The sequence below is a fragment of the Mus caroli genome, chromosome 12 (genome assembly GCF_900094665.2).
Source record: "Mus caroli chromosome 12, CAROLI_EIJ_v1.1, whole genome shotgun sequence".
Taxonomy (NCBI): Eukaryota; Metazoa; Chordata; class Mammalia; order Rodentia; family Muridae; genus Mus; species Mus caroli.
The window spans coordinates 21,100,800-21,127,543 of NC_034581.1; the positions used below are offsets into that span (position 1 = coordinate 21,100,800).

At 45.5% G+C, this 26,744-nt stretch overlaps 1 protein-coding gene across 4 annotated transcripts in view; it reads left to right on the forward strand.

Annotated features, from left to right (window-relative positions):
- The window catches only part of Taf1b (TATA-box binding protein associated factor, RNA polymerase I subunit B), a 78,029-nt gene extending 63,953 nt beyond the window's left edge, over positions 1–14,076 (forward strand). For 2 of the 4 annotated variants that reach the window (XM_029484874.1, XM_029484875.1), the window contains exons 9-14: positions 2,089–2,266; positions 3,083–3,129; positions 4,909–4,999; positions 11,459–11,529; positions 12,028–12,250; positions 13,668–14,041. In XM_029484874.1, the coding sequence (XP_029340734.1) occupies positions 2,089–2,266; positions 3,083–3,129; positions 4,909–4,999; positions 11,459–11,529; positions 12,028–12,250; positions 13,668–13,869 (812 nt within the window). In that variant the 3' untranslated portion in view covers positions 13,870–14,041. Of the gene's footprint in view, positions 1–2,088; positions 2,267–3,082; positions 3,130–4,908; positions 5,000–11,458; positions 11,530–12,027; positions 12,251–13,667 lie in introns of all 4 variants that reach the window. The other 2 variants (XM_021178904.2, XM_021178905.2) reach the window with 2 other exon arrangements.
- The last annotated feature ends 12,668 nt before the right edge of the window (positions 14,077–26,744 follow it).

The window sequence follows — 26,744 nt, forward strand, 5'->3', positions numbered from 1 at the left end:
TCTGCCTCTGCCTCTGCCTCTGCCTCTGCCTCTGCCTCTGCCTCTGCCTCTGCCTCTGCCTCTGCCTCTGCCTCTGCCTCTGCCTCTGCCCTCTCTGCCTCTGCCTCTGCCTCCTGAGTGCTGAGACTATAGGTGTCATTCCCCATGCTCAGCCTTAGAGTGACTATTGCTGAGTTATCACAATGCATGTCATTTCCCCTTGTCTGACTCTATTGTAGATGGCCTCTGTTGAGTTTCTAGTATAGTATAGTTCCTAGGTGAGGGAAAGCAGTATAAACCAAGAGAGTGACAATCCTTACTTGTTGGGATTCACATTACAAACCAGCCATTCACTTAGGAGTTCTGGTGGAGTTGCCTTAGCATGGAGGCAGGTCTGACTGGGAAAGCCTGCTGGTGTTACACAGGTCTCCTTAGAAACTATTGGTATAGCTATGACCTGTGACCTAAGAACCAACCAAGAGAAGCTTGTGATGCGAAATGGGGAAAGAACTGTTGAGGTGAAGGGACCAAAGAGCTGTGTAAATTGAGGCAAGGAACACTGCAGGCTTTGGGAACATTTGAAACCTGTTGGAGATGGGAGCTAAAAATTTTAATGGATTCATGCCATCAGGAGCCTGAGATGACTGATTACACCTTATGATCAGAAGAAGGGAGGGAGCCCAGTTCAGAAGGGAGACAAGGATACTCAGGAATGGAGAGGCCAGATTGGACAGGTGTCAGTCAACGCTGGCCTGAGTGCTTTAGGCAGGTTTGTTCATGTAATGTTCATAACCATCAAGAAGTCACTGTGCTAGCTCATACTTTAGTTTAACAAATCTGAGGTCACATGGAGCTGGTCCAAGTCTCCACAGTCTGCTCTTTCCTGCACAGTGCGCTCCCTGGAAGGAAAGAGATCTGTGGATGAGACCCGTGTGGTGTCTGTCCGCTCTGTTAGAGGAGGCTGTGCTGCACCTCTTCTTTTTTTTTTTTTTTTTTTTTTTGGTTTTTTTTGAGACAGGGTTTCTCTGTGTAGCCCTGGCTGTCCTGACACTCACTTTGTAGACCAGGCTGGCCTCGAACTCAGAAATCCGCCTGCCTCTGCCTCNCACTCACTTTGTAGACCAGGCTGGCCTCGAACTCAGAAATCCGCCTGCCTCTGCCTCCCGAGTGCTGGGATTAAAGGCGTGCGCCACCACGCCCGGCTTGCTGCACCTCTTCTATGTAGGCCACTGAGGGATTTGTTTAATAACGTAGAGTTTTCAAAGTATACTTCTGTATAACCTTATTTTATCTCCCTCTGTTCTCTCATAACAAGAAAGGACGATATTGCTAGGTATAGGAGCTCAAGCCTATAATTACACCAAACCTCAAGAGGCTGAGGCAGGAGGATCATGAGTTTGAGGCAAGCCTAAGCTAGACAGAAAAATCCTGTCCTTAAAGGAAGAAAGAAAGGTGAAGAGGCTGAAGCTGTGTGGCTAATCATATGGCTGCTGCTGAGAAGCCTGAATACAGGGCCTAGGGTTTCAGGTCCCCAGGCTCACGTTACTCAGCCTTTGAGCTGCAGACGCAGCCTATGCTGAATGCAGAACTTCTTTGGTAAAGCAAAGCATCTAACCAAGAGCTCTTAGGGCCTTCAGAGTTCTCCAAGTTCCTGGAGAGGGTTGACCTTGTAAGGAGGTGAGTGTGCCTCCTTACACAGATGAGGAACATGTATGGGCCAGCACAAAGCTGGTGTGTGCCTGTCTGCATGAGACCCAACTGTGTCTCGCACATACATGTTTTAGGGTGTCAAGTAGGCCTTGCCAAGATTTTGCCCATTGCTATTTCCACACTGGCCTCATTTTTTAAAGTATTGTTTTATTCAAAAATGCTCTCAAAGTTCCTGCATGACATCATGTTTTAAATAAAAGGTTCCTGGGTAATGTGTTGCAACCCTGTAATCTCAGCCTCCATACCAGAGGCTGCAGCATGAGAGTCATGAGTTCAAGGCCAATATGGGCTATATATAGACCCTGCCTTACAAACAACGCAGATGTGTAAAGATAACTTGTAAATATGTATATTACTAGTTTGGCCTAGTTTGTGTTTAACTGTTTTGTTTTTCAACAGATGAAATGCACACTTTAACCTGTCAAGTAGTAAAGTTGACTGGAATTGGAGAAGTGGATTTTTTGACGTTTGATCCTATAGCTAAAATGAAAAGGGCAGTTAAATATGATGTGCAGGCTATGGCTGTCATTGTGGTTGTGTTGAAGCTGCTGTTTTTGCTGGATGACAAGCTGGAATGGTAAGTCAGTGGCAGGTGACTTGTTATTGCACTGACTCCAGTTTGCTTTTGCCAGCTGTTGAGAGTGCAGGAGCCCTGTGCTTTCACAGCAAGATGTGGGGTCTGCTGTGCTATAGCCATAGGGCTTTCCAGAGAGCACTCACCACCTCTTGATCATGCCTGCTTCTGATTCTGAGCTAGCAGCATTTCTCATCCCAAGGATTCCTGGTTTTTAAAGCATCATACACTGTAAAGAATAAGTTGGCACCATATCAGGATGCCTTTTGGCTCCTGGCACCATATCTCTGAGATTATTTTAGATTATAAAGAAGGTTACCCTCTGGAAAGTAACAAGGAATGAAGACCTTCAGCGTTTTATTCCTGGATAGTAATTGCCTCTCCAATTTTGGTACTTTCTCTTCAGAATTCAGATTTAACTGTCCAAGCTGGGTATGACAGAACACACCTTTAATCCTAGTACTTGAGGCAGGAAGATCTCTGTGAGTGCAGGCTAGAGTATTCTCCAGACAGTTCCAGGCCAAATGAGACTACACAGTGAGACCCTGCCTCAAAAAAAAATTTTTATTTAATTAAACATTAACTATCCAGACACATGACATCTTTATTTTTTGTTTTGTTTTGTTTGTTTTTTTGTTTTTTGAGACAGGGTTTCTCTGTGTNNCCCTCGCTGTCCTGGAACTCACTCTGTAGACCAAGCTGGCCTCGAACTCAGAAATCCGCCTGCCTCTGCCTCCCGAGTACTGGGATTAAAGGCGTGTGCCACCACTGCCCGGACACATGACATCTAATAAAGTTGCCTGTGTGTTGTCCCTCCAGGTCTTACTCAGATCTTGCTGAAGCGTACAACGAAGAACACAGAGAAGGTATTTGGATTTTTTATTAGTCAGATTCAAAGTGGTTGTAAGTGATGGATTAAAAGGTAGTTGATATAGGGGGGAAGATGAGCAGTCATGTATACATGTGTCTGTACGTGCACAGTCTGTGCACGTTTACTCTTCTGTCTGTAGATCTACACGTAGTGTCTGTGGCTGCCAAGAGACTTGGGTGACATCTGTGGTCAAGACCCATATGCTCTCTTGCTGTTGTTCCACAATCGCTGCTCACGATCCAGACTAGAGCAGGAACTTCCACAGCAGTGTGGTTTCTGTGGCTGCCTGTGCTGGCCCCTCTACATGAAGTGCTCGTGTTTCGTATCCCACAGCCCTTCAGACTTAGCAAGTGCCTCTTTATTCTCCTGTTCTCCACACCCACTCACTACACACCAGCTCCCCCTTCCAAAGCCTGCCATCGTTGCTGCTGTCTAGACTCTACTGGATATTCAGCCCGTGGGATTATACATAATGGCCTAAGCATATGTGTCCTTGCTGGACTGCCTGTGTTTGTAAACTCTGAGATGGTTATCTGGCAAACACTTTGTAAACAGACAGTTACTATGTATTGAATACAGGGCTTCATGCATGGCTTCACCAGCTCTCTTCCACTGAGCTATATCCTCAGCTTCTTTTTGCTTTTTTTTTTTTTTTTTTAAAGACAAAAACAGTAAATTGTCCAGGTTGGTGTGTGTCACTTTGTACTTGACTTAAGGTCCTCCTGCTTCAGCCTCTCAAGTAGCTGGCTTAGAATCTGGTCGCTACAGTTTCAGTTCATATTTGTTTTTTATCTGATACGGAAAAGTGTTGCTGGCCCAAGAATAACTCAGTGCAGTTTTGTGTCTATGTGAGTTTTTACCTCCAGATGTAGTTCTGTTTGTAGAAGGATTTTTGTTCATTAGTTTTAGGAGTTTGAGTTTAATGTTCATTTCATTTATGTTTTTCATAACATATTTTCCCTAACATCTGTGAAGTTGAGCACTTCTTACTGTCCTATGCTTACAGGAACACTACTTAGGATTGAACTCGATGCTTCTGATGTTCCTTGAATGCTAGAGGTGATGTCAAGAGAATGAGGTCATAGAACCCAGAGTTGATTTAACTATTAGCTGTCCTCTGCCTTCACAGTTCTCTGCCTGTGTCGCCTACAGGGCTGTGCCATTTGGTTATGTGGGCCATTGGAAAAGATTTGTAATTAGACACTAAAGAGGCCATTCTTATGAGAGGATAATGGACAGTAATCCTGTATATACTGCCATGCCTTGGTCTGTTGTCTCTCTAGCCTATGTCTCAAACACACTTCAGCTCTCCACTCAGTCCTCTTTTGTTTTCATGGGCAGAATTAAGAGTAGGAAGAACAGAAATAGGTCCTGAGGAGAATGGGATTCATGCACCATAGCACCACTCCACACGCTTATCAATCACTTGCTTATCAACACAATGCCTAAGTGTGCTGGAGTACTACCAGGACTGGGCTGTGCATGCTGGGTGTGGGATGGGGAAGGACAGCAGCTAGCAAAGTGTGTGATCTCTTCTTCAGGAGGCAGTAAAGCCATCAAAGCTGAGGAGAAATGTGTAAAAAGACAGTTTCAAGACAGTCTTATGGGGCCACAACATTGTCGCACCTTACAGCAGAAAGAGACGGCGGTTCTTCTCCTCTTCTCAAGACCCATCACAGAAATGTTCTGTTTAGGAATAAACTCAGACGTGAATGGTGGCTGTTGTTTTGATGTGATGGATTCCACTACTGAGCATGGATTTCATTTCTTTCAGACACGCCCCAGTTTGATTTCAGAAAATGGTACCAAGTTATGAAGAAAACTTTTGATGAGAAAAGACGAAAATGGGAAGAAGCGAGGGCCAGGTATGTCCTCTGTCCACTGTGCCCTGCTGTGTCCTCAGCTCCACATCCGTCCATGTGTGCTTGGCAGCATGTGACCTTTTTCTAGAAATATTGGTCCTGTACATTCTAGTTAGTTTTTTCCCTGGGGCTGGGATTCCAGCTCAGGACCTCACACATCCTCCTCCAACCCTGCTCCTTACTGTCTTACATCACTCCTAATTAAACACATTTGCTTTTAGATTTCCCCGTTTTTCTTTTTCTGACCGCTCTCTGCTCTAGGATCTAGCCTAGAGTACCATACTGTACTTGGCATTGGGTTTGTGCAATCTCTGTGAGCCTTGCCTGTGTGTGCACTATTGTGTGCACTATTCTCCCCCATGCTTTTTCTCAAACCCGGTCCTTTGCCATGTGTGTGTCCCAGTATTACAGAGATTATAAGTGTTCTCCTGTGGCATGTGTGATTGGAAGGTTTTCCAAAACCAGTGACCTCTGAGAAAACCAGAGGAGGACAGACAGTGGGCGTTTATCCCCATTACCCTCAGCACTTGTTCCTGGAGCACAGCTCAGGGCTAGGGCCATACTGGGCAGCAGGAAGAGTGTTGCTTTAGGGACAGAAGTATGAGGTCTCTGTCCTCACAGACCCACTCTGTGATATCACCTGCTTACCCCAGCTTAAATTCAGTTCATTGATAAATTTCTAAGCATTATCTATTTAATAGGGAACACCTCTCCACTGATCTCCAGCACAGATTCATTTCTATTAGAACTCTGAGTCCTACAGACAGAAGGAAAACCAACATCTGTTTATATAAATTTACACTAATACTGATATAATCAAGTCATTTTATATCGTTTGAGAAAAGGAAGTTTCTAACATTATTTGAAATGGTAAGTCACTTTAATCCCCTGCTGAGCAAATCAGAGATGGCTGGCCCTCATAGACTATTAAGAAACCATTTTCAAGTTTCTAGGTAAAGCATTTATTTTTCCCTTAGACTTCAGAGAAATGTGCTCAAAGGCGGATAAAGCACCATGAAGAAAAAGTTCCTTGCAAAAGGAGGAGTGACAGGTTTTTGCTAGGCAGGCTCTGAGCATGGAGCAGTGGGGAGAATGCATTCTGACAGGTAGGTGGGCTCAGGTCATGACAGTAGAGGACAGGGTGTGGAGTATGCTCTGACAGCTCGCTGATTCCCAGGGCCGGCATGATTCCTCTTCTTTGTTGGGTCCTCCTGTTCTATAGATAGATGAGTAAGGCTTGTCCTGGGCACTTGGGGAGTCAGCCTCTTTCTGTGGTGTCAGCTGGGTGACTTTGCTGATCCTGAGGGCTGGGTGTTGCAGGGCCATGCTGTGCAGACTCCTTGACTTGCCCCAGCAGGTCACCACCTTACGTTTCAGACCACTCCCAGACACTTCATTGCTGCAGCGTGAGAGTCGGTTGCATATCTAAAAGTACTGACATTAGCTACTTTAGGGGAGTATTTAGCAGCAAAAGGGAATTAGTCTATTTATAAAAATCCATTTTCCAGGGAGACATTAGACCTAGGGAAGAGGTTGTCTATAGGATCCTGTACCAAAGCCATCCTCTACACAGTGTTAATACACACAGGCAGTGGTGGCTGCCATAGAACTGATGTCACTCACTGACACCTGATGTGTGGGCACAGCATTCCTAGGCATGCTGAACACCTGCTTCTTGGTGTCATCTATGCCAACCCATTTCACATAAAGGTTTTTTAATCTATCTATCTATCTATCTATCTATCTTATCTATCTATCTATCTTAGTTTATTTATTTATTTTACTTGGGATAGAACCCAAGCCTGTTACTCTAGGCATCATCTTTTGGGCTGTCAGATGATCATTAACACATTTTCTGCAGTTAAACATACTACATTACATGAGATTTTGAAAAATACTAGTAAAACAATAGTATAAAAAACAGCTTAGTAGGCTGCCTCGATGGCTGACAGTTTATCACAGGGGTTGGGAAGAACCTGGATAAAAATTTAAAAGCACATGTAGAAAACCTCATTGCTGGGCTGTGGGAGATAGCACAGCTAGCAAGCATTAGGACATGAGTTCTAATCCCTAGCACCCATGTAAAAGCCAGATATGGTGATAGACATCTGGAATCCCAGCAATGGGGAGACAGAGACAGGAGGATCCCTAGGGCTTGCTGGCTGCCCAGTCTAACCTAATCAGCAAGCTCTGGGTCCCCATGAGAGACCCTGCCTCAAAAGCAAGGTGAAATGGCCCCTAAGATTGACTTTTGGCCTACACACACACACACCTCACACCACACACCACATACTAAGAGAGGGAGGAAAGATGAAAGATAAAAGAAAAGGCCTGCTGATCTTTTGAGTTAGCTAAAAATTTCTTTGATATTAAATTTAAAGCATGACCCATAAAAGAAAAATTGGTAAATTGGACTTTAGAAGTAAGGATTTCTCCAATGGTACCTAAGAGAAAATGAAACAGAGAGAGAAAGAGAGAGAGAGAGAGAGATTGCAGATCTACTGAATATCTGATGAATATCAGATGGAGATATCTGATGAAAAATTTTTATGTATAAAATATAAAGAATTAATAAAAATAGGAAAGCAAGTCAAGTTTTCAAATGAAAAAAGCTAAAGATGTGCAGGATACACAAGAGACACCTACCGTAATTAGAAGGGCTCTGCTTTCAGACCGCAGTCGCTCCTGCTAAGTGTAGGAGTATGAAATGGTACAGCTACTTTGAAAAGTTCAAGGAGGAACATAAATATAAACTAACCAGGACCCCCAGAGCTCCTTGGAACTATACCACCAATCAAAGAAAACACATAGTGGAACTTGTGGCTCTAGCTATATATGTAGCAGAGGATGGCCTAGTCGGTCATCAATGGGAGGAGAGGCCCTTGGTCCTGTGAAGGTTATAGGGGAGTGCCAGGGCTGGGAAGTGGGAGTGGGTGGGTTGGGGACCAGGGGGAAGGGGTTTTCAGAGGGGAAACTAAGAAAGGGGATAACATTTGAAATAAATAAAGGAAATGTCTAATAAAAAAAATGTGAAATAAAAATGTTTGCTCCTATAGAAATCCATATAGGAATGTTTGTAGTGACTTTTGCTAGTGATGAGATAAATAGCTGGCATATCCACGCCATGCAGCCCACTGAGCAGCATAAAGCAAAGCCCTCTGATACAGCCAGCAGTGTGACTCCTTGCATCGTGTATGTGTCTATTTATATAACATTCTCCAGTGGCCAAGCTTAGAGGATAAAGACCGTGCTTGCCCAAGATCAAGGGTGTGGAGGAGACTGACTACAAAGGGCCTGGCTTTTGGAATGATGGGACTGTTCTGTGTATTAGTCACAGTGCTGATTACACAGCTGTGTGTGAATGCTAATTGGACGTGTCCAGAAAGAGGTTTCATTATATGTAAATTATACCTTGATTCTCTTTTCAATCAGTGAAACAAACCATGTCAAAAAGAGGGGAGCCTCTAGATAGGGTCTAGCTAGAGTCTCAAGGCCTTTGTGGTGTATCTGTTTGAGAACCTTTGTGTACTGTGAAAAGCAGGCAAAGGAAGACAAACATGTGCAGAAGCCTGCAGTTCAGGAGGCTGTCCACACAGTTGGAGCACTGCAAACCTCAATCCCCAAAGCATCTTGGAGTGTGACCTGAGGATGGTAGTACTGCCTCCTCGATCGTGCTGGCCACTGGTTTATATCTCCATTATCAGTGCACAAGAAACACCCGTCCAGACCTGTCATTCCCAAGGAAAGCTTAACAGTGGGCATCCCTGAGGACTTGTCTAGACAGGACACTTATAAGAAAATAAATGATAATTTTTAAAAGTTATTTTAAATAAAAAATAATAATTAAGATATAATTTAAAAAATTCACCACAGATCTAAATGACAACCTCGATGTTTTAAGTGTGGTATAATTTACCTAAATTTAGTTTACACATAATTACAGGAAAACAGTCTTATATAATATTGACTATATGTCTACTTCTGATGCCTAAAGAATTTTCTGTTCTTTTTTTTTGTAAGATCTTAATTTTATTTTATCTTAATTTTATTGTTGTTTGAAATCACATCTTACTCAGAAAGTCAGTTTCTTTTTCTTTTTTTATTTTCTTTATTTACATTTCAAGTGTTATCCCCTTTCCTGGTTTCCCCTCTGAGAACCCCCTATCCCCTCCTCCTGCTTCTATGAGGGTGTTCCCTCACCCACCCACCTACTCCCACTCCCCCTGCCTAGCATTCCCCTACACTGGGGCATCTAGCCTTCAAAGAGAGAATTTTCTGTTCTTAACATTTTAAATCACTGTGAAATTCAAAGTAAAAAATATTAACATCTCCTATATAATCACAAGTGTACTAATTTGAATTTTTTAATGTTTGAGGAAAAATCTCTGTTCTTAAATTGGTTGAAGTGATCATTTGTTACTAAATCATGTTACTACCTGAGAGCCAGGCCCTTTACCTGACACTAGATGTGCCATATCTCAGTGACTGCACAGTTTGTCTAATATTATGTGGTGGTTGTTTCTCTTGTTAAGACAGAATCTCATGTAGGCCTTGCTGGCCTCAGTTCACTGTGTAGCTCAGGCTGATGTTGAACTCCTACTCTTGAGTACTGAGGACACAGGGCTGTACCACCACTCTCTGCAGCACAGAGCAGCACAACTGTATTTTTTTTTTTTAAAATGGTGGCACACACCTTTAATCCCAGCACTTGGGAGGCAGAGGCAGGCGGATTTCTGAGTTTGAGGACAGCCAGGGCTACACAGAAAAACCCTGTCTCGGGGGAAAAAAAAAAGATATAGTCTCACCACGTAGCTCTGGCTGGCCTGGCACTTGTCTCTGCATTCTGAGTACTGGGATAAAAGGCATGTGTCACCACTATTGCAAGCCTCACAAATACAATGTAAATTAGTCCTCATAACAGCCCTGTAAGAGCAGGAAAGAGGGCAAAGATGCTAAATGTGTTTGTTGGTTCATGTATTCATCTAGTCCATTATTAATGAATACTTAAGTTGAATGCCTACTGTGTGCCGTCCTATCTATTATTAACAAGGAACCTAGAGAGGACAGGGACTCTACAAGAAGACCAACAGAGTCAACTAACCTGGATCCTTAGGGGCCCCAGAGACTTAGCCACCAGCCAAAGAGCATACAAGGGCCAGACCTAGGCCCTCGGCACATATGTAGCAGATGTTCACCTTGGTAGTCATGTGGGTCCCCCAACAACTGAAGTGGGCTTACCCTGACTCTATTGCCTGCCCGTGGATCTGTTTCCCCTAACTGGACTGGCCTCAGTGGGAGAGGATGTACTTGAGGTGCCAAGATTGTTTATACCAGGGGAGTGGGGGGTCCCTCTTCTCAGAGATGAAGTAGAGAGAAGATGGGGGAGGGACCAAGTGAGGGGGGGGCCTCGGAGGAGGGCTGTGATCAGGGTGCGAAGTGAATGAATAAATAAGTAAACTAATGAAAAGAAAAAAGAATATATAGCCATAGTGGGTATTGAGGAATGTAGAATGAATGGGAAAACCTTGACCCCACATCTTATGAGAGGCATAGAGGCATTAAAATTATGTAATTCTACAAAGATAAACAAACAAAAAAAAACCCTTAAGTCGAATGCCTACTGTGTGCCCTAGAGAGCATAAAGGAGACAGAGACAGTTCTAGGACCTTCATAGTCACTCGGGCTGCTGGACACATGCAGAAGTTGAGCAGATCCTCTGACTCAGTGTCTTCTTCTGCACCATGGTGTCTTTATTATTAATTTTTTAGTAGCCTGAATCAAGAAGGTGGATTTTTTTTTTTTTTACTGTGGTTTCTGGAAGGCTCCTATTTAAGGAAGTGCAGGAGAATGGAAATGAGCTTTGAAAATATCGAGTTATGTTGTCCCACAGTGGCATCCTCTGCTGGGCAGTACTAATGGCTGCCTGGACCAGAAATGGTCACCAATCAATCGCAGGAAGCCAGATAGCACTTAACCTTTGGCTGGGAGTGGGAGGGGGGTACCCTGTGGACCAGATCATCCCAGCACCCCCTCTGCAGTGAACATGCCTAACTGGCCTTCTCTCAAAAGATCAGATTCTTAGGTCTGTCTTGCTAGAATCTGGATCTTTCCTTCTATTTTCAGCAGGAAGAGGGTGGTTTCCAGGCATTGGGTACCAGAGAGACAGGTACTTATGAGCGTTTGGGGCAAAGAGAAACAGCAATGAGAGTAAAGAGCAAAGGAGTGCCACACGGTGATGGCAGCCTTCTCTGCTGTGTTCTGGATAATGGCTCCTAAAGGGTCCTTGACTCCTAGGAGGAACACACCAATGCTCTGCTCTCTCTGGGTGTTTCCTTCTGGAGCAGAAGTACTGAGAGAGTGTAGACAAGCACCCAGAGCTGCTGAGTTTCAGGTCCTGCCTCTGTCTCCGAGCTCTGAGCACCTGCTTCTCATTCTGCTTCACTTCTGTTCTGCCTTGTACAGGTATGCTTGGAAAACCAAAAGGCCACTCTACCGTTCACACATCGATAAGTCCGTTGCATATAAGAAAAGAGGTGAGTCTGATGGTTTCATTTCTGTGTCAGGTAGCAACACTGTTGGGAGTACCAACCATGTCCACAGGAAAAGCAAGGGGCCTTTGCACATACATGCACATACTTTCCACTCCCTGGGAATGCTCTCGAGTATATCTCCTGCCAAAGGAGAAGTCACATAGAAGTCCTGGAAACTTGCCTGCTCCTTCATAGAGAGCTCAATTTCCCGGCAAGACCAAGGTCCTGTTTCCGTGACTGTGAGAGCTCTGTCAGGAAGCTGAGATCGTCCTGTACTCTGTTTAAATCATTGTTAAGTAACTGCCTGAGCCCCTCCTGCAGCTGCAGCCTCACCTAATGCTCTGACGTATGTTCCTGCAGTTAGGAAACCAGCTGTGTGTGTGTGCACTCAGGAGGCTGAGGGAGGGAGGAGGCCCCGGAGTGTCACCCCTAAAGCAATCCATTCCCGTGACTGCCGGCTTTGCTTGTGCAGTAACATTTGTCTCTTCCCTCCATCTCCAGAAATGGTGGAGAATCTTCAAAAACAATTTAGTGCCCTGGTTGGTTCATCACCAGTGGTTGAAAAGCAGGCCCCTTCAAGTTTTCAGTTCAACTGGACTGAAGAAGGCACTGATAGCCCTTGTTTCCATGGACACAGCCTCCAGGGACTCCTGAAAATGAAAGGCCAGTCCATGATAACCAAGAACTCCCTATATTGGCTCAGTACCCAGAAGTTCTGCAAAAGGTATGCATGTTTTTAAAACTCCAAAAGCCTGAGGTGTGATGAAATCTCCAACTCAGGCTGAAGAGGTCCTTTCTCTTCCTTTTTGAGGTTATAATATAATTACACCATTTCCTATCTCCCTTTCTTCCCTCCAAACCCTTCCATATACCTCTTGGTCTCTTTCAAATGCACTATCTTGTTTCTTTTTCCATTAATTGTTACATACATGCATGTGTATACATACATTTGTCATAATACTTAAATAAATACACCCTGCTCAATCTGTATAATATTATTTGTATGTGTGTTTTCAGAGCTGACCATTTGCTGTTGAGTAACCAGTGCTCAGGCTTTTACTTGGGGAAGTCTACTCTCCCCCATTCTCAGCATTCCTCAGTTGCCTGTGGTTCTTTGTGTAGGCCTGAGGCCTCATGGGTTCCCCATCCACTTAGGCCATCTCTGTTGTCATTGTCCTTGTTCAGTTCTGGTTTAGGCAGCCATGTGTGTGAGGCATTATGTGTGTCACTTCTGACATTAGGAGATACAGTGTCACAGCAAAATCCTGGTCCTCTGCTTCCTGCAATCCCTGTCCTCCTCCTCTGCTATGTGCCCTGAGCCTCAGGCGTCAGAGTGCCTTGTGGATGTATCCACTAGGACTGGGCTCCACACCTCTGCAGTTTGATTGGTTGTGACTTTCTGTAATAGTCTCCATCTGTTGCAAAGAGAAATTTCCTTGATGATGATGATGATGATGATGAGGAGGAGGAGGAGGAGGAGGAGCACACTTACCTGTGGGCGTAAGGACATACGTTTAAGTGTAATTAGGAATTATGCTTGTTTAGTGTAAGTGGTGACTGTGGGATTTTTCATTCCTAAAAAAACAACAAACAAAACCACCAGGGTTGGAGAGATGGCTCAATGGTTAAGGGCACCTGTTGCTTTTGCAGAGGACCCAGATTCTGTCCATAGCACCCACTTGGTAGCTCATAACCACCTATAACTCCAGCTCCAGGGGATCCAATGTTCTCTTCTGACTTCCATGGGCATCAGGTATGCATGTGATACACATACATAAATGAAGGCAAAATAGTTATGAAATAAATCTAAAATAATAAATGCAGGACCACACATCTAACATGGATCACAGTGCTCCAAGTGTTTGGTGTTTCCTGACTTCAGACTCGGCATGGGCTGGTTCAAGCATTTCAGAAATCGAGACTGATACAGTGGACCCTCTGCTCAGTGATCGTGGACAATGTGAACAATTTTCTCTTTGTACAATACGGAGATTCAGCAGAGTCCCCACGTTCCCTCTAACTCATAATTCTGTTTAAAGCTGCTGCATCTACTGGTGAGGGGATCCGGGGTGCAGTGAGGGCTGCCAGAGCTTCTGAGTTACCATTTAAAGATAATGTGCCTTTTTCTCTTTCCATTCTAGCTATTGTAAACATGTGACAACTTACGAAGAATCAAATTTTTCTTTGAGTTACCAGTTTATACTAAACATCTTCTCCTTCTTACTGAGAATAAAGACCTCTGCTCTCCATGAAGAAGTGAGCTTACTTGAAAAGAAACTTTTTGAAAAAAAATACAACGAATCAAAAAAGAGCTCAGGATCCAAGAAAGGAAGAAAACACTGAGAACCAGAGAGGGGCTTGCTTTGACAGGCGCTCTCAGGACGAGGGTGTCCTGTGCTGCTTCCAGGAAACTGTGTGAAGTCTACTGTTGAACAGGCATACACTTTGACATGTGTCTTTATATGCATTGTAAGAAATGCTTTGAATTATTTTCATAAATAATTTTTTCAGAAAATTAAAATAAGTAATACATAAGTAAATGACACCTGGGAACTTGCATTCATTGTATTTTAAAGTTAAACTTTTTTTTTTTACACTTTCTCTTTCCAAGATAGAAACTAGCTGTCTAGTTCAGGCTAGAACTGGGAATGCAGCTCAGGCTAGCCTGGAACTCACTATTGTAGCCCAGGCTGGCCTCAATGCCTCTCCATCTTGAATCTGGGAGTATAAGCATGCACCAGTGATCGGCTTTGAATTTACTTCCTTAGATTATTCCTTACTCTTTATAAACTTAACCCCAGATTGACCAAAGGTCTAAACAACATAATCATCCACTTACACACATGTGTAAGTCTTCTGAGGAAACAGTATGGATGCCTCGATGACCCTGGGGTTGGGAAAAACCTTCTATCTCAAACTAGAAGGCAGGAGAGAAGGTGAGCAGCATTCCCATGCACACAGCAACCTGGGTGACACACTGAGCGTGCTATGCGCAAAGGAACAGTTTATTTAACATAGCAAAGGTGCTTGCAGAGCAATAGGCAAAGACTAAGGAAATTCCAGAGGCCAAGCCAAAAGAACATGAAATGCTGTCCCTCATAGGGGACTGGTGGGGGTTTTAGAGAAGTGTAGCACCTGGGGAGGATATTGAGAAGTCGCCATTCCTGATCAGAGTCCATTTTCTCAATGCACACTGAGAGCTGTCATGTTCTAGTTGAGATCTAGGCATCAGAGGTACAGCACCAAGCAACCTGCCTCCTTTAAGGGTCATGTGATCTAGTTGGGAGCTGATAGAAAGTCAGTATGTCTTATGGGGAATTAAATCAAGCAGGAAACGGGAGGGGGGTGGTAACCGTGATAAGAAGACATACTCTACAAAGCATGACAGAAGAGGGCCTTCCAGGGAGGTAATGTCTGAACAGATACCAAGGAGCATGAAGGGAACGGGTTGGGTTTGCAGGAAAGGTCATTCTGGAGTAACAGGAGAGAAGAGAGTACAACCGACAGGACAGAAGAGGAGGTTATGTCATCCAACCCATGGTAAGAACTGGGGTTTCATCCTGTGTTTGTCACAAGAAGCTTTGGAGAAAATATCAACAAATGCCTGAGTAAATTTGTTTTGCATTTGCTGAGTTTCAGGTTTGCATTTGGCAATCAGTAATAAAAAAGTAAACAAATGCTTTTTGGCATCTCTGAGGGGAATCCCATGGTCTCATTATAGTTAGTTAATGTAGAAGTTTACACTGATTGAATTTCAAATGCTGAATCAACCTGTCATTCCTAGGGCCCTCACTCGGCCCTAATCAAGCATCTGTTTTATACATTGTCTAATTTTTGGAAAATGTGTTTTTAGATTTGTTTAAGACAACATTTTGATATGTAGCCCAGGGGAGCCACAACGCAATCCTCCTGGGCTTCCTAAGCAAGCTAGACATTAGAGGCATAGCTAATACGCTAACAGTTTGTTAGTGAGTCTTTGTTCCCTGTTCATGAGGGACATTCTGGACTTTTCTTTTGTTTGGTCTTAGATTTCTTAAGATCTCGTCATGTTTCCATCACTCAGAAAAGTGAGTTCAGCTTCCATCGATGGGGCTGTGATAGTCCTCAGCTCTGACCTAGTCAATAGGAGTGAGACCCAAAATGGCCACGTGGCCCAGACGGGAAGCACTGGGCCTCCTCACCTCACAATCAAGTGCACTGACCCTTGGGCACAGGGGCTTGGGATGCAGAGCAGCATGTGTTGTCCCAACACCTAAGGAACCAATTCACTCAGCCTCAGTGATGTAAAGATTTCAAGGCCAATGATGCAAACAAGCTACCATGCAGCAAAGACCCTGACTCTCCTGCGTTTTAATCTCACCAATGGATTCTGACCATTTTAGTTCCCAAACACAACCATGTGCACTGGGACAACTCAGACACTTCCTCTGCAGAACCCGGCATGCCACTCGCTGTCTACTCCTAGTAACCTCCCCACTCTGAAATACATGTGTTCCTCTGTAGTTGGAGGCTTGGTATTGCCCTTAAAAAAAAAGAATGCCTTCCTACAGCGCTGGCTTTCATGCACAGGAACAGTGGGCATGCATTCTCTGGGACTGCAATGCTGGCTCAGGTGGGTGAGGAGCCTCATCCCCTCGAAGGGCAGCTTTTGAGGGCAATCAACGAGCCTGCTTGCCATTGACACATAGTAGAGGAACCAGTCCAAAAGCTGAAATGGAGGAGGAGAGGCCAGGACCCAGCCCCTGCCTCCTGGCAGCCAACAGATGGTGAGTTCCCCTGTAGAATGTCTATAGTTCTTAGCCCTACACTGCAGCCCCATACACGTATTCAAATGTGTAGACACAGAAAGACACTAGGAAGGGGCTCTGCACCCAGAACTCCCAGAAGACTCTGAGTAGAGTTCCTAAGCATGGCTGCTGTAAAAGTTACATGAGGTACTTGAATGTTGTCGTAGTTAATAGTAGAGATGTTAATTCCAAGTAGCTGATGAGGCTGTTTAGTTTTGGGGTTGTTTGCTTGTTTGTTTAACTTAAAATGCCTCTGAATTCTTGAAAGCTGAGTAAACTCACACAGTTCAGTCTCTCACAAAACACACTCACGGAGTTCTTACTCTGTGTGTTTGATTGTTTGCTGCCCTTGTGGAGTGCCAGGTTGGCCTGCTAACACCAGTGGCCAAGAAGACTCAGGAAATGAACAGCCTGTGTTTGGCTCACTGGCCATTTGCTCTTCTAGGGCATTTCCTTCTGGTTCAATCAGTGCATGCCTTAGGTTCTTTGCAGGGAACTGGGTGGCTTGGGAGTACTCCCCAGGGACTTTAAAAACCAAACAGTCACTCATGTTACCACCACACAGTTGCTCACATTAACTACATTATGCAACTAACCATCATAGAAAGTGGAAAAGATAGTCTCTTAATGTAGAAGCTCCCGGGATTGGGCTGGGGATATGGCTGGGTGGTGGGACACCAGAGAGGGGGTTGGGGCGGGGGCAGGGAAGAGAGATTCCGAAATCCTAGGAAGAAAACTAACCCCAATGCTAGAAGCAGGAGGAGAGTGGAAGATGTTTGTAGTTTTCTCTTCTTAGAAATTCACACCAGTGGGCTGGAGAGATGGCTTAACAGTTAAGAGTACTAACTGACCTTCTAAAGGTCCTGAGTTCAATCCCCAGCAACCACATGACAGCTCACAACCATCTGTAATGGGATCTGATGCCCTCTTCTGGTGTGGGTTAAGGCAGTGACAGTGTATTTATATACATAAAGTAAATCTTAAATAAATAAATAAATAAATAAATAAATAAGTAAATAAGTAAATAAGAACTCCTGCCTGTTAGTAAACTGCTTGACCCTGTGGCCTTCAGTATTTCTGGGAACAAAATAGGATAGAAAAGAAAGAAAGAAAGAAAGAAAGAAAGAAAGAAAGAAAGAAAGAAAGAAAGAAAGAAAGAAAGAAAGAAAGAAAGAAAAGGAAGAGAAAGAAAAAAGAAAAGAAAGAGAAGTTCACATCAGAAGAAAATTCTTTCTGGAAAGGCCTCTGTCTGTTGGAGCAGTCCTCTCCCTCCATGCCCAATGTGGCTTGGTTCTAATGGCCCCTATCCTCTAGCTGATATGCTTCCCACAGTGCAGCCCTGAATCCGTGGAAGGGGAAGCAGAGAAGAACTCTCCCCAGAGCCCCAGTCCTGCTGCTCACCCAGCAGGCGGGATAGAGTGTGTCCCCTGCAATGCTCTGTATGTCTCTGCCTTCTCAGGACCTGTAGGTGGCCACCTCCCCTGGGGCCTCACACTGTCCCCTCATCCCTGACTTTGCTCCTGGGCCTTTCCTTGGCACCTGAACACTCCTGTCTTTGATTTACTCAGTACCTACAGTACATCCTGCTTGGCACATTTAGCATTGTCTGCTTGCCTGTGTCCTCCTGGACAAAGTCATTTCCCCTTAGAGAGCCCTGTAGCTGGTAGATGCTCCAACTATGTAATGATGAAAGGGGGCTAACTGCTCCTTACCCCCTCAGTCACTGCAGGGCACTTGGCTTGTTTAATGAACAGACTCATCTGTGTCCTTCCAAGTATTGGTTTGGAATCACTCAGCTCTTTAAGATTAGATGGGGAAACTGGTATTGCTTTCATGGCCATCAAATAGCTGTCTCCCACTTAGCATTCCAAGGCCCGGCTCGTGAGACTGCTCGGCCTTCTACCTATTCTGTCATGGCACCACATAATTTTATGCTCAGCCTCTTAACTATGGTGACGTGGCTCCCTGTATTTTATGAGTGGGGCTATTGAGACACTGAGTTCATTGATTGCTTAGGATCAAACAGGAAGCCAAAGAACCAAGATCTGATCACAGGCAGCCTGGCTCCAGAATCCTTGGGCTGCATTTACTCACAGAGCTGCCTTTCTCATCTGGGGGTGGTGTGGATGAGAACACTGGCCTCTGTCTACAGAAATACTCAGGACCTCACCCACCTTCACCCCAAACCTGGTCTCCCTCAGAGGTGCCCCCTGCCTCCTACTTGTAGCTCAAACTCTAGCTTTCCCTGCCTGTGTCCAGTCTCCATCCTGTCCTAACCCAGCCCCACAGTGTCACTGCCCAGCACAGATAGACACTCTACCACTCTTCAAGGGGGATTGCAAAATCTCCTGTCTCTTCAGGCACATCATACCTCAGCCAGCAATTTTCCAAAAATAGATTTACTAGCACTCTGGGGCTCCAGATCTTCTGATGGCTCCTTGCTGTCTAGAGGCCCAGTGGCTTGTCACTGGACCATGGCTCCTGTACCGCTTTCCTCTCCTGCCTCACACGCTTGCTCAGCTCAGGCAAGCCGTGACATCTCATCGCCCTAGGCTCTTGCCGGGGCTAGAGTTCCTGTCAGGATTGTCCTCTCCCAGAAAAATACTTTTCCTCCCTGAAAACCCTGCCTAGATGTCATCTCCAGCCAGCCTTCCCCACCTCAGCTCCCCAGGGAGAGCTCCTTGTTCTCAGAACACACACGTGGTCAATGAATAAATGACATTTGTGCAGTATATGGCGCTCTAGACAGAGCAACTGGAGAGTGAGGGTAAGGTCAGCTGTGCACACATAAGTCCAGTGCCATAAACCAGATAGGCCAGCTCAGCATGTTATCCCCACGGCTGGCTCTGAGGGCCCAGGAGACTCTAGGCTGAGAAACTTAGAACTCCTAAGAGTGCAGGTAGCTTCAAAGGTAGACACCAAGGACACACCACACATTTAAGTCAAAATGGACTCTACTGATTAAGAGTGTGACTGCTCTTCCAGAGGACCTGGGTTCGATTCCTAACACCCACATGGCTGCTCACAACTATATGTAACTCCAGCTCTAGAGGACCAGACAGCCTCTTCTAGCCCCTGTGGGTACCAGGCATACAAGTGGTGTACAGACATACCTGTAAAACATCAGTACTGATAAAATGACTGAATACTGTTAAAGAGGATTAAAGCATATCTAAGCTGAGCATTGCCAGGCGAGCTCCCTGATCCCAAGCAGTAGAGCAACATGTGCTCACACTTCAGTCAGACCTTGCAAGTACTGTCTGCTCCCAGACAGCCTTCACAAAGTTCCTCAAACAGGCTTCTCCTCGCTGATGTCTATTGCCAAATGTCCTACATCTCCCTCCCTCTCCAGTCTGTAGTTCTCTATTCCAATTAGCATCAACAGATGTCACTCAGTATCCCAGACACTGGGCTAGGAGTCATGATCCAGAGAGGACATATAAAATTGAAAGCAAATACTTGTGATTTTCAAGCAAGGGAAATGGTCAGTGCAGCGCAATCACTGTGAGAACTGAGTCACTGATGCATGAACGTTAAGCCATTTGAGCCATCTGATTCACTTGGCCCTTGCTTGTTCTCCACCTAGAAAGCAAGGTTGTCCCCCTGCCCCTTGTACAAAGATGTATGTGCTGCTCCAACGATTTTAAATAACTATGTAGGTTTTGTTTTCATTAATCTATTCTCTCATATTGCTGCAGTTTCCCCTCCTCTCCTCCTCTCCACCCAGTCCCTCTCCCTCCTACCTCCTCCCTCCCCATCTACGCCTCCTCTGTTCCCCTTAGAAAAGGGCAGGCCTCCCAGGGACATCAATCAAACATGACACGGATAGGTATTTTGTATCTCTGACCACTAGTTATTACTAGGGCTACTACTTCAAGAAGTAAATGTGGCTGTGTGAACCAGCAAGCATGGTTTGGCCTCTCAGACCCCATCTGGGAGCTTTCTTTAAGTGCCACCGCATCTGGTTCCGCATTCACTGTTAGTCACAGGTCAGAGGGCTTTCTGGAGGTTAAGGCCTGTGCTTCTGAGCCTAGGGCTTTCTGGAAGTTATGTTGCAACTGCTGAGCCCTTGCTGGGATGATCAATTGACAGCGAAGCCACAACAAAAGAATGTGAGGTATCCTCCTTCTTGTAGTTGCCAGTAAGTGGGTGACACCCTATCCCATGGAGCCACTGCTCCATTCACAAACAGGAGCACAGCTGACTGCTTGGGTGACTGGAGTCTGGATGAAGTCCCAGGTACCTGACAAGACTCACCCAAGATTAGTAGACCTGGCAGTGGCAGGCGAGTTGGGGGAAGGGACAAGCCTCCAGCAAGCATGCTCACAACAACTGTCACATTTGAAAGTAGAGCAGACAGATGACAAAACTGAATACAAGCCTTGAGTGAGAGGTCTCAAGGTTTGAGACTGCTTGGACAACCACAGAGCCAGATACTGTCACCAGAAAGTACCAGCTGCAGCTCTTCCATGTTGAACATGTCCAGACAGCTCTACGATGGGGGACATGGGTTAATCTTGGAATCTCAGGCAGAAACATCAAAACCTTAGAACATGTGTTGTTGGGAACAAGATGCTGAAGTGCACACCTCGCACTTTCTGGCTTTGAGACTCTGAAACTAATTATCTCTCTACATCGAATTCTCCATCTATGAGAGATGGCCTCAAACTACCTCCAACAGCTTTAAGGATCTGAGGCTCTTGGGTGTGTCTGACTGGGGACACTTGATACTCCCCAAGGAGGACCAATGTCATTACCATCCTGAATAACAATGACCACTGATGTTAATATGCTTAACAGTTTTTTAAAAAATGAGATAAAGTTTTTGTCCTCTAAATAGCTTGTGCTATAAGGAAAATTCCAGAAGGTTGTAAGTTTAGTATTCATTAAGTGCCTGAAACTGTACGGGACATCTAACTTTTCTTTCGTTTTCTTTGTGAGGGTCTTACTGTACTGCTCAGACTAGCACTGACCTGCTAAACCTCCTGCCCCAAGCCTTTGACGTGGTAGGACTACAGGCATACCCCAAAATGTGCAATTTGTGATATTTTTCTTTTGAAACTAGCAAAAGTCTTTAATAATAATAGTGATTGTGGCCTGGTTGCTCACAGGGGACTCAAAGGTTAAGCAGCTTCCTACATCTCAAGCTAGAGAAGGTGGGGAAGTCAAACTCCGTTGCCTCCCACACCCTGCTCCCCGGAGTGGAAAGTCCTTCATCTCCGGCTGGCAGAGGTCTGAGACAGTGAGCTGGGTGGGGCAGGTAGAGATCTGGCACAGAGGCTCTGCCATTCTTATTGGGCTGCTTGAGCTGTCCGTTCCTTACCTGCCTTTCCATCTGGCCTAAAATCACCGAAGGCAGTGAGCCCCACAAATGGCCTTCAGAGGCAAAGGGTGGCATTCCCAAGGACTAAGTCCATAGGTTCCTGCTCTTACAATGTTTGTGTTGTTGGAGTGCAGAGAGAGTACTCGGGAGACTGAATGCCAGCCCTGGCACTTTCTGGGCAAGCTTTACTATTGTGCTACACTCCAGCCGGCTCAGGATCTTTAGAGGAAATAGAAACCATCTTTAAATGCCCATGTGTCAGGCAATGTGAGATTTTTAAGATTAACTGTATCTTTATTGATGTTTAAAGCAAGTGTGCTGTAATGGGCTTCATTGTAACCTTTTCATACATTGTGTCATTCGGCTTTCCTTCAATGCCGGCTCCCCTCTACTGTCCCCTCTCTGGATCACTTCCTTCCCCCAAATAGCCTCCCTTCTGCACTGATGTCACACTCTCTCACACGCAGCCTCCACTGTGGGGAATTCTCGAAATCCATCATTCCAGTTAACCCACAACACTCAAAACTGCTTCCCTCACGTTCCAAATGGAGACTGAGGACCATGAGGGGTGCAGCCTGCTCAAGAAGAGAAGGAGATGCTGACCTAGGGTTTGAATCCTGGTCTCTCATAGTCATGTGGAACTGAACTTAGGAGAGTGCAGAGCAGCCTGAGCTGTGATCTCTAATAAGGGAACAGAACCCCTGGGAGTAATTCTAGAGGCATAGCAAGTTGGCCTTTAAAGCCAGGAAAAGATGCTAAATCTCAACACATGCCCAGAAGACACAGTAATAAGAATATAGTGTGTTGGAAGCTTTCAACTGGGGTATCAATTAGGAAGCGTGTTGGGGGCAGATGGGAAAGGAACTGCAATAGCCAGGGTGCTTCTGGTCGCAGCAGCCACTCTTATAGCCCTGGGACACAGGGATGGGACACATGACCTGTCCAACAGGAGGAACATGTGTGCCAAGACCCTCTCAATGTGCAGCCAACCGTGACACAGTGTTTTCAGACTTTGTTGTTACCACACAATCTGCACTGAGTTGGGAGAGGTCCAGTGGAGTCCCCTACTCTGACACCCATGCTTAGGACACAATCTTCTTTTCAAAACAGTGCCATTGACTGGGTGTGGTGTGACATTTCCATAAGCCCAGCTCCCGAGGAGCCTATGCCAGGAGAAACATGAGTTTGAGGGGTATACAATGAGACCCTGCCTAAAAAAAATCAAGCCACATTAGGGTAGTGATGGTGCACGCCTTTGATCTCAGCACTGGGGAGGCAGAGGCAGGCAGATCTCTGTGAGTTCGAGGTCAGCCTGATCTACAAAGTGAGTTCCAAAAAAAAAAAAAAAACCAAAAAGAGCAAAAGGCAACAAGCACATCCCCACAAAATAAATAACTAGGAGGCAGCTGGGTGTACTGCTACATGCCTGGACTCAGCTACTCAGAAGCCTGAGGGGGGAAAAACTGAGACCAGTCAGGGCCATACAACCATCAGATTCTATCTCAGAAAAACAAAGCAGAAACCAACAGCGCTATCCCATTCTTAAGTTTAAGAAGGCCCTCCTAAAAGATAAGCTCTACTCGTAACTAAGAAACAGTAAAGTCTGTAAAGATCTAAAACATTCCACCTGCGGGCTGCTGTGAGCGAGATCAACGGCGGGAGGAGCTTGCCCCACAGGCCTGCAAACCTGAGTTTCATCCCTGGAACCCAAATAAAGGCAGAAGGAGAGAACTAACTTCATTATGTCAGCTGACCGCCATGCGTGTACCTTAGCACGCGGGCGTGCGCACACACGCACACGCACACGCACACACACACACACACACACACACACACACACGCACACACGTGCAGACAAAAGAGTAAGAACGTTAATTTTAAAATTACAACTCCAATTCTAGGAATCCATCCTATGACCATACTAGGCCTAGCATGCAAAAATGTACTCGGGAGGATGTTTATTGTGAATGTTTGTGATTGTGAAAAGCTCAGAGAAAACTCACTACTCACCACTAGCCTCTGACACACACCAAATCAAAGAAATACAGATTTCACCGCAACAACATGAAAATTGGAAACCGTAAGAAGTGATAAGTTGTCTTAGCAAAAAGCCTATATGCTTGCAATCACATAGAGAAATCTGGAAATATACACACAATAGTTACCATTCTCTCAGGGCATTGGGGATGGTGGGTGGAACAGCCTGTTTGAACCCTAGTTCTTCTGTATTGCTTAAATGTCTTTCTTCCCTTCCGTACTTGTTTCTTAGTTTATTTATCTTGAACTGTATGTATTACTTTCTATGATTAGAAATAGTGTTAATGTATAAATAAGGGCCTTCAGGATGGCACAGTGGATATGGGAGCTTGTCACCAAACCTGAGGACCTGAGTTCGATCCCTGGAGCCCCTATGATGGGAGGAGAGAACTGACTCCCACAAGTTGTCCTTCCATCGATACACACATGCTGCAGCTCATGCTCCCACATGTACCCCCCAATACCTACTTGTAAATAATTTAGAATAAAAATAAAGGCATAATGCTAACAGCTCACAGATGTGGACTTGAATTTCAGAGTACATTAGAAATAAACAAAATAAACCTATCTTGAAGTTTACTTACAAGACCTATTTTTTTTTTCAGTGTTTGTTTTTTTTTTTTTTTTTTTTTGGTTTTTCGAGACAGGGTTTCTCTTTATAGCTCTGGCTGTCCTGGCGCTCACTTTGTAGACCAAGCTGGCCTCGAACTCAGAAATCCGCCTGCCTCTGCCTCCCGAGTGCTGGGATTAAAGGCGTGCGCCACCACGCCCGGCTCAGTGTTTGTTTTGTTACAGGGTTTCCTGTAGTCCAGGTTGGCCTGAGACTCTCCATCTAGACAAGAGCAGCTGCTTCCACCCCCAAGTGCTGGAACTACATCTGTCTACCACCATACCTAAGGCCTATAGCTATGATCTAATACCAGTGGACCTTCCTGTTCTGTTTCTGATTTTATGGCTTAGCCTGTCTTCATTGGTCCTGTATATTTGTCACCTATCATATGTCAGACACTTGCTCCTGGATGTCCTCTATACTAGAGGGCCATTTAACTTAGCCCTACAGATAGGCCAATGGGATGAATCCAGGGCCTTGGGGGCCTACAGAAAACTGTGCCATTTGATAACTGTCTCCAGGAAATTTTTCATATACACACCAGTGCTGGGGACCCAGCACTGACAAAACAATGCCTTCTCTGGGAAAGCTCACATAAGATCTCAGACATGGAAAACAGGGCATGGTAAACGTGCTGGAACTATGCTATCAGCATTGTGGATGGCTCACTGGGCCAAGGCTCGGGAAGGCCAGATAGGGGCGTGGAAGTACTCCCAAGTCTGTGGTGTCTGAGCAAAGAGGTGTCTGCCAACCTCCGGGTATCAGCTGACTTGGGAAGGGAATAGGCCCAGGCCCCAGGCCCCAGAGTTGCCCCAGGGCTAAGCACAGAGGCTGGAAACAGCTCTGAGCATCATGTCTGTGGTTACTGACCAGAGCGCTAGCACCTCAGAGAACTGAGAACACAGGGCTGGGAGGTGAGAGGCAGCTAGCACAGGACAAAGGCATGGTCAGCCCTTAGCAAGAACACACCTGTCTCCCTGGTCCATCATCTCTCAGTGGCCTCCCAGCTCACCTGACTGCCCTCTCTGCTCTCCTGGCTCTTCTCCCTTTGAGCCTTTGATGTTGGAGGCTCCAGGACCCAGGGGCTCCTCCCTGCCTTAGGGCTTCAGCCATTTCAAGGCTTTGAATTCTTCCCTCAGGATGATCTTGCCCAGAGGTCGATTTCTGGTCCAGATCTCCCACTGGAACTCCAGTCTAGTATCCATCTGCGTGACTCATGTACTCAGAAGGAAAATGAATTTTAAACTTAGCACATCCTAAACAGGACCCTTGCCCACGTATAAACTGCTATGTCTGCTGTCCCTCACCATCTCAGAAGCAGCAGTCACTCTATCCAGCTGCTCAGCTGAAACCCTCTGGTCGTCCTGAACAAGAATGACTTTGGTTGCTGTTGTCAAAGTTTCACTTTGGGCCTGGCCTGAAACTGGAGAGCCTCCTGCCTCAACTCCTGAGTCCTGGGATTGTCCGCACACCATCTATCAGAGGTACTCTTTAACCTGCCCTTTGGGTCTCAGAGAATCCTGTTAGTTTGAACACAAAGGCATCTAGAATTCAAACCCTTCTCAGTGTTCCATCACCCCAGGTCATGCTTCTGGCTACTATTTATCTTTTGCTTGTCTCTTTTGAAATTGCCTCCTACTGATTCCCTACCATTCCGTGACCAGATTATTTAAAAACACGAGTGAAGTTTGTCTATGCCCTACCGCAAGTCCTTCAAAGCTTCTTCTTCACTTAAGGCCTTACAGAAACCTGCGGGGCTCTACAGTTTGCACCAGTGCCCAGTTACTCTCTGGCCACACTGCTTTCCTAGCTCTTTAGTGGACACGCTCGTGTCCCCTCTATCCCGGTCTATAGCTATGCCTTCACCCTTATGAAGTAGGTTGGATGCCCACCCCCTCACCATCTTCATCTTTAAGCCCAGAGAGCTCCACTCTACTTTCCCTATCCACCTGCAGAGATTGCCATCTCTCGGCACACCAAAGGAGTCACCATGACTCTCAAAGTAGGACGCTCTAGGAAGCAGGAAAATTTGCCTGCTCTGTCTCTGCCTTGTCCTCTGTGTCTAGGTCCCTGTCTCTACTGTAGTAGGCCTGAGGCTGAGGTTAAAGAAACCGACCCATAGGAAAATGATTTAAAAAGGGGTTAGGATATGGGAGAAAAAGTGGAAGCCAATCTGGAGCTGGCCAAACAGAAAGACCACACAGGTAGTAGGTAGGGGGTTGAGGATGCTAAAGTCCAAATATAGCGCTGGGCAGATGACGAGCAAGCAAGTTCAGATGCCCTCAGGAGGCTGGTGGGGACCTCTGGAGCTTGGGAAGGTGTCTTAGAGTGATGCTCTTGACACTTGATAGGTGCCCAATAAACAGGGACCGCTGGCCGGGGAAACGTAGGTTATTAAGGGGCTGTGCAGATTGGCGACTGTCACATAGTGGGCACTGAGAGATGAACCAGAAGGAAACCT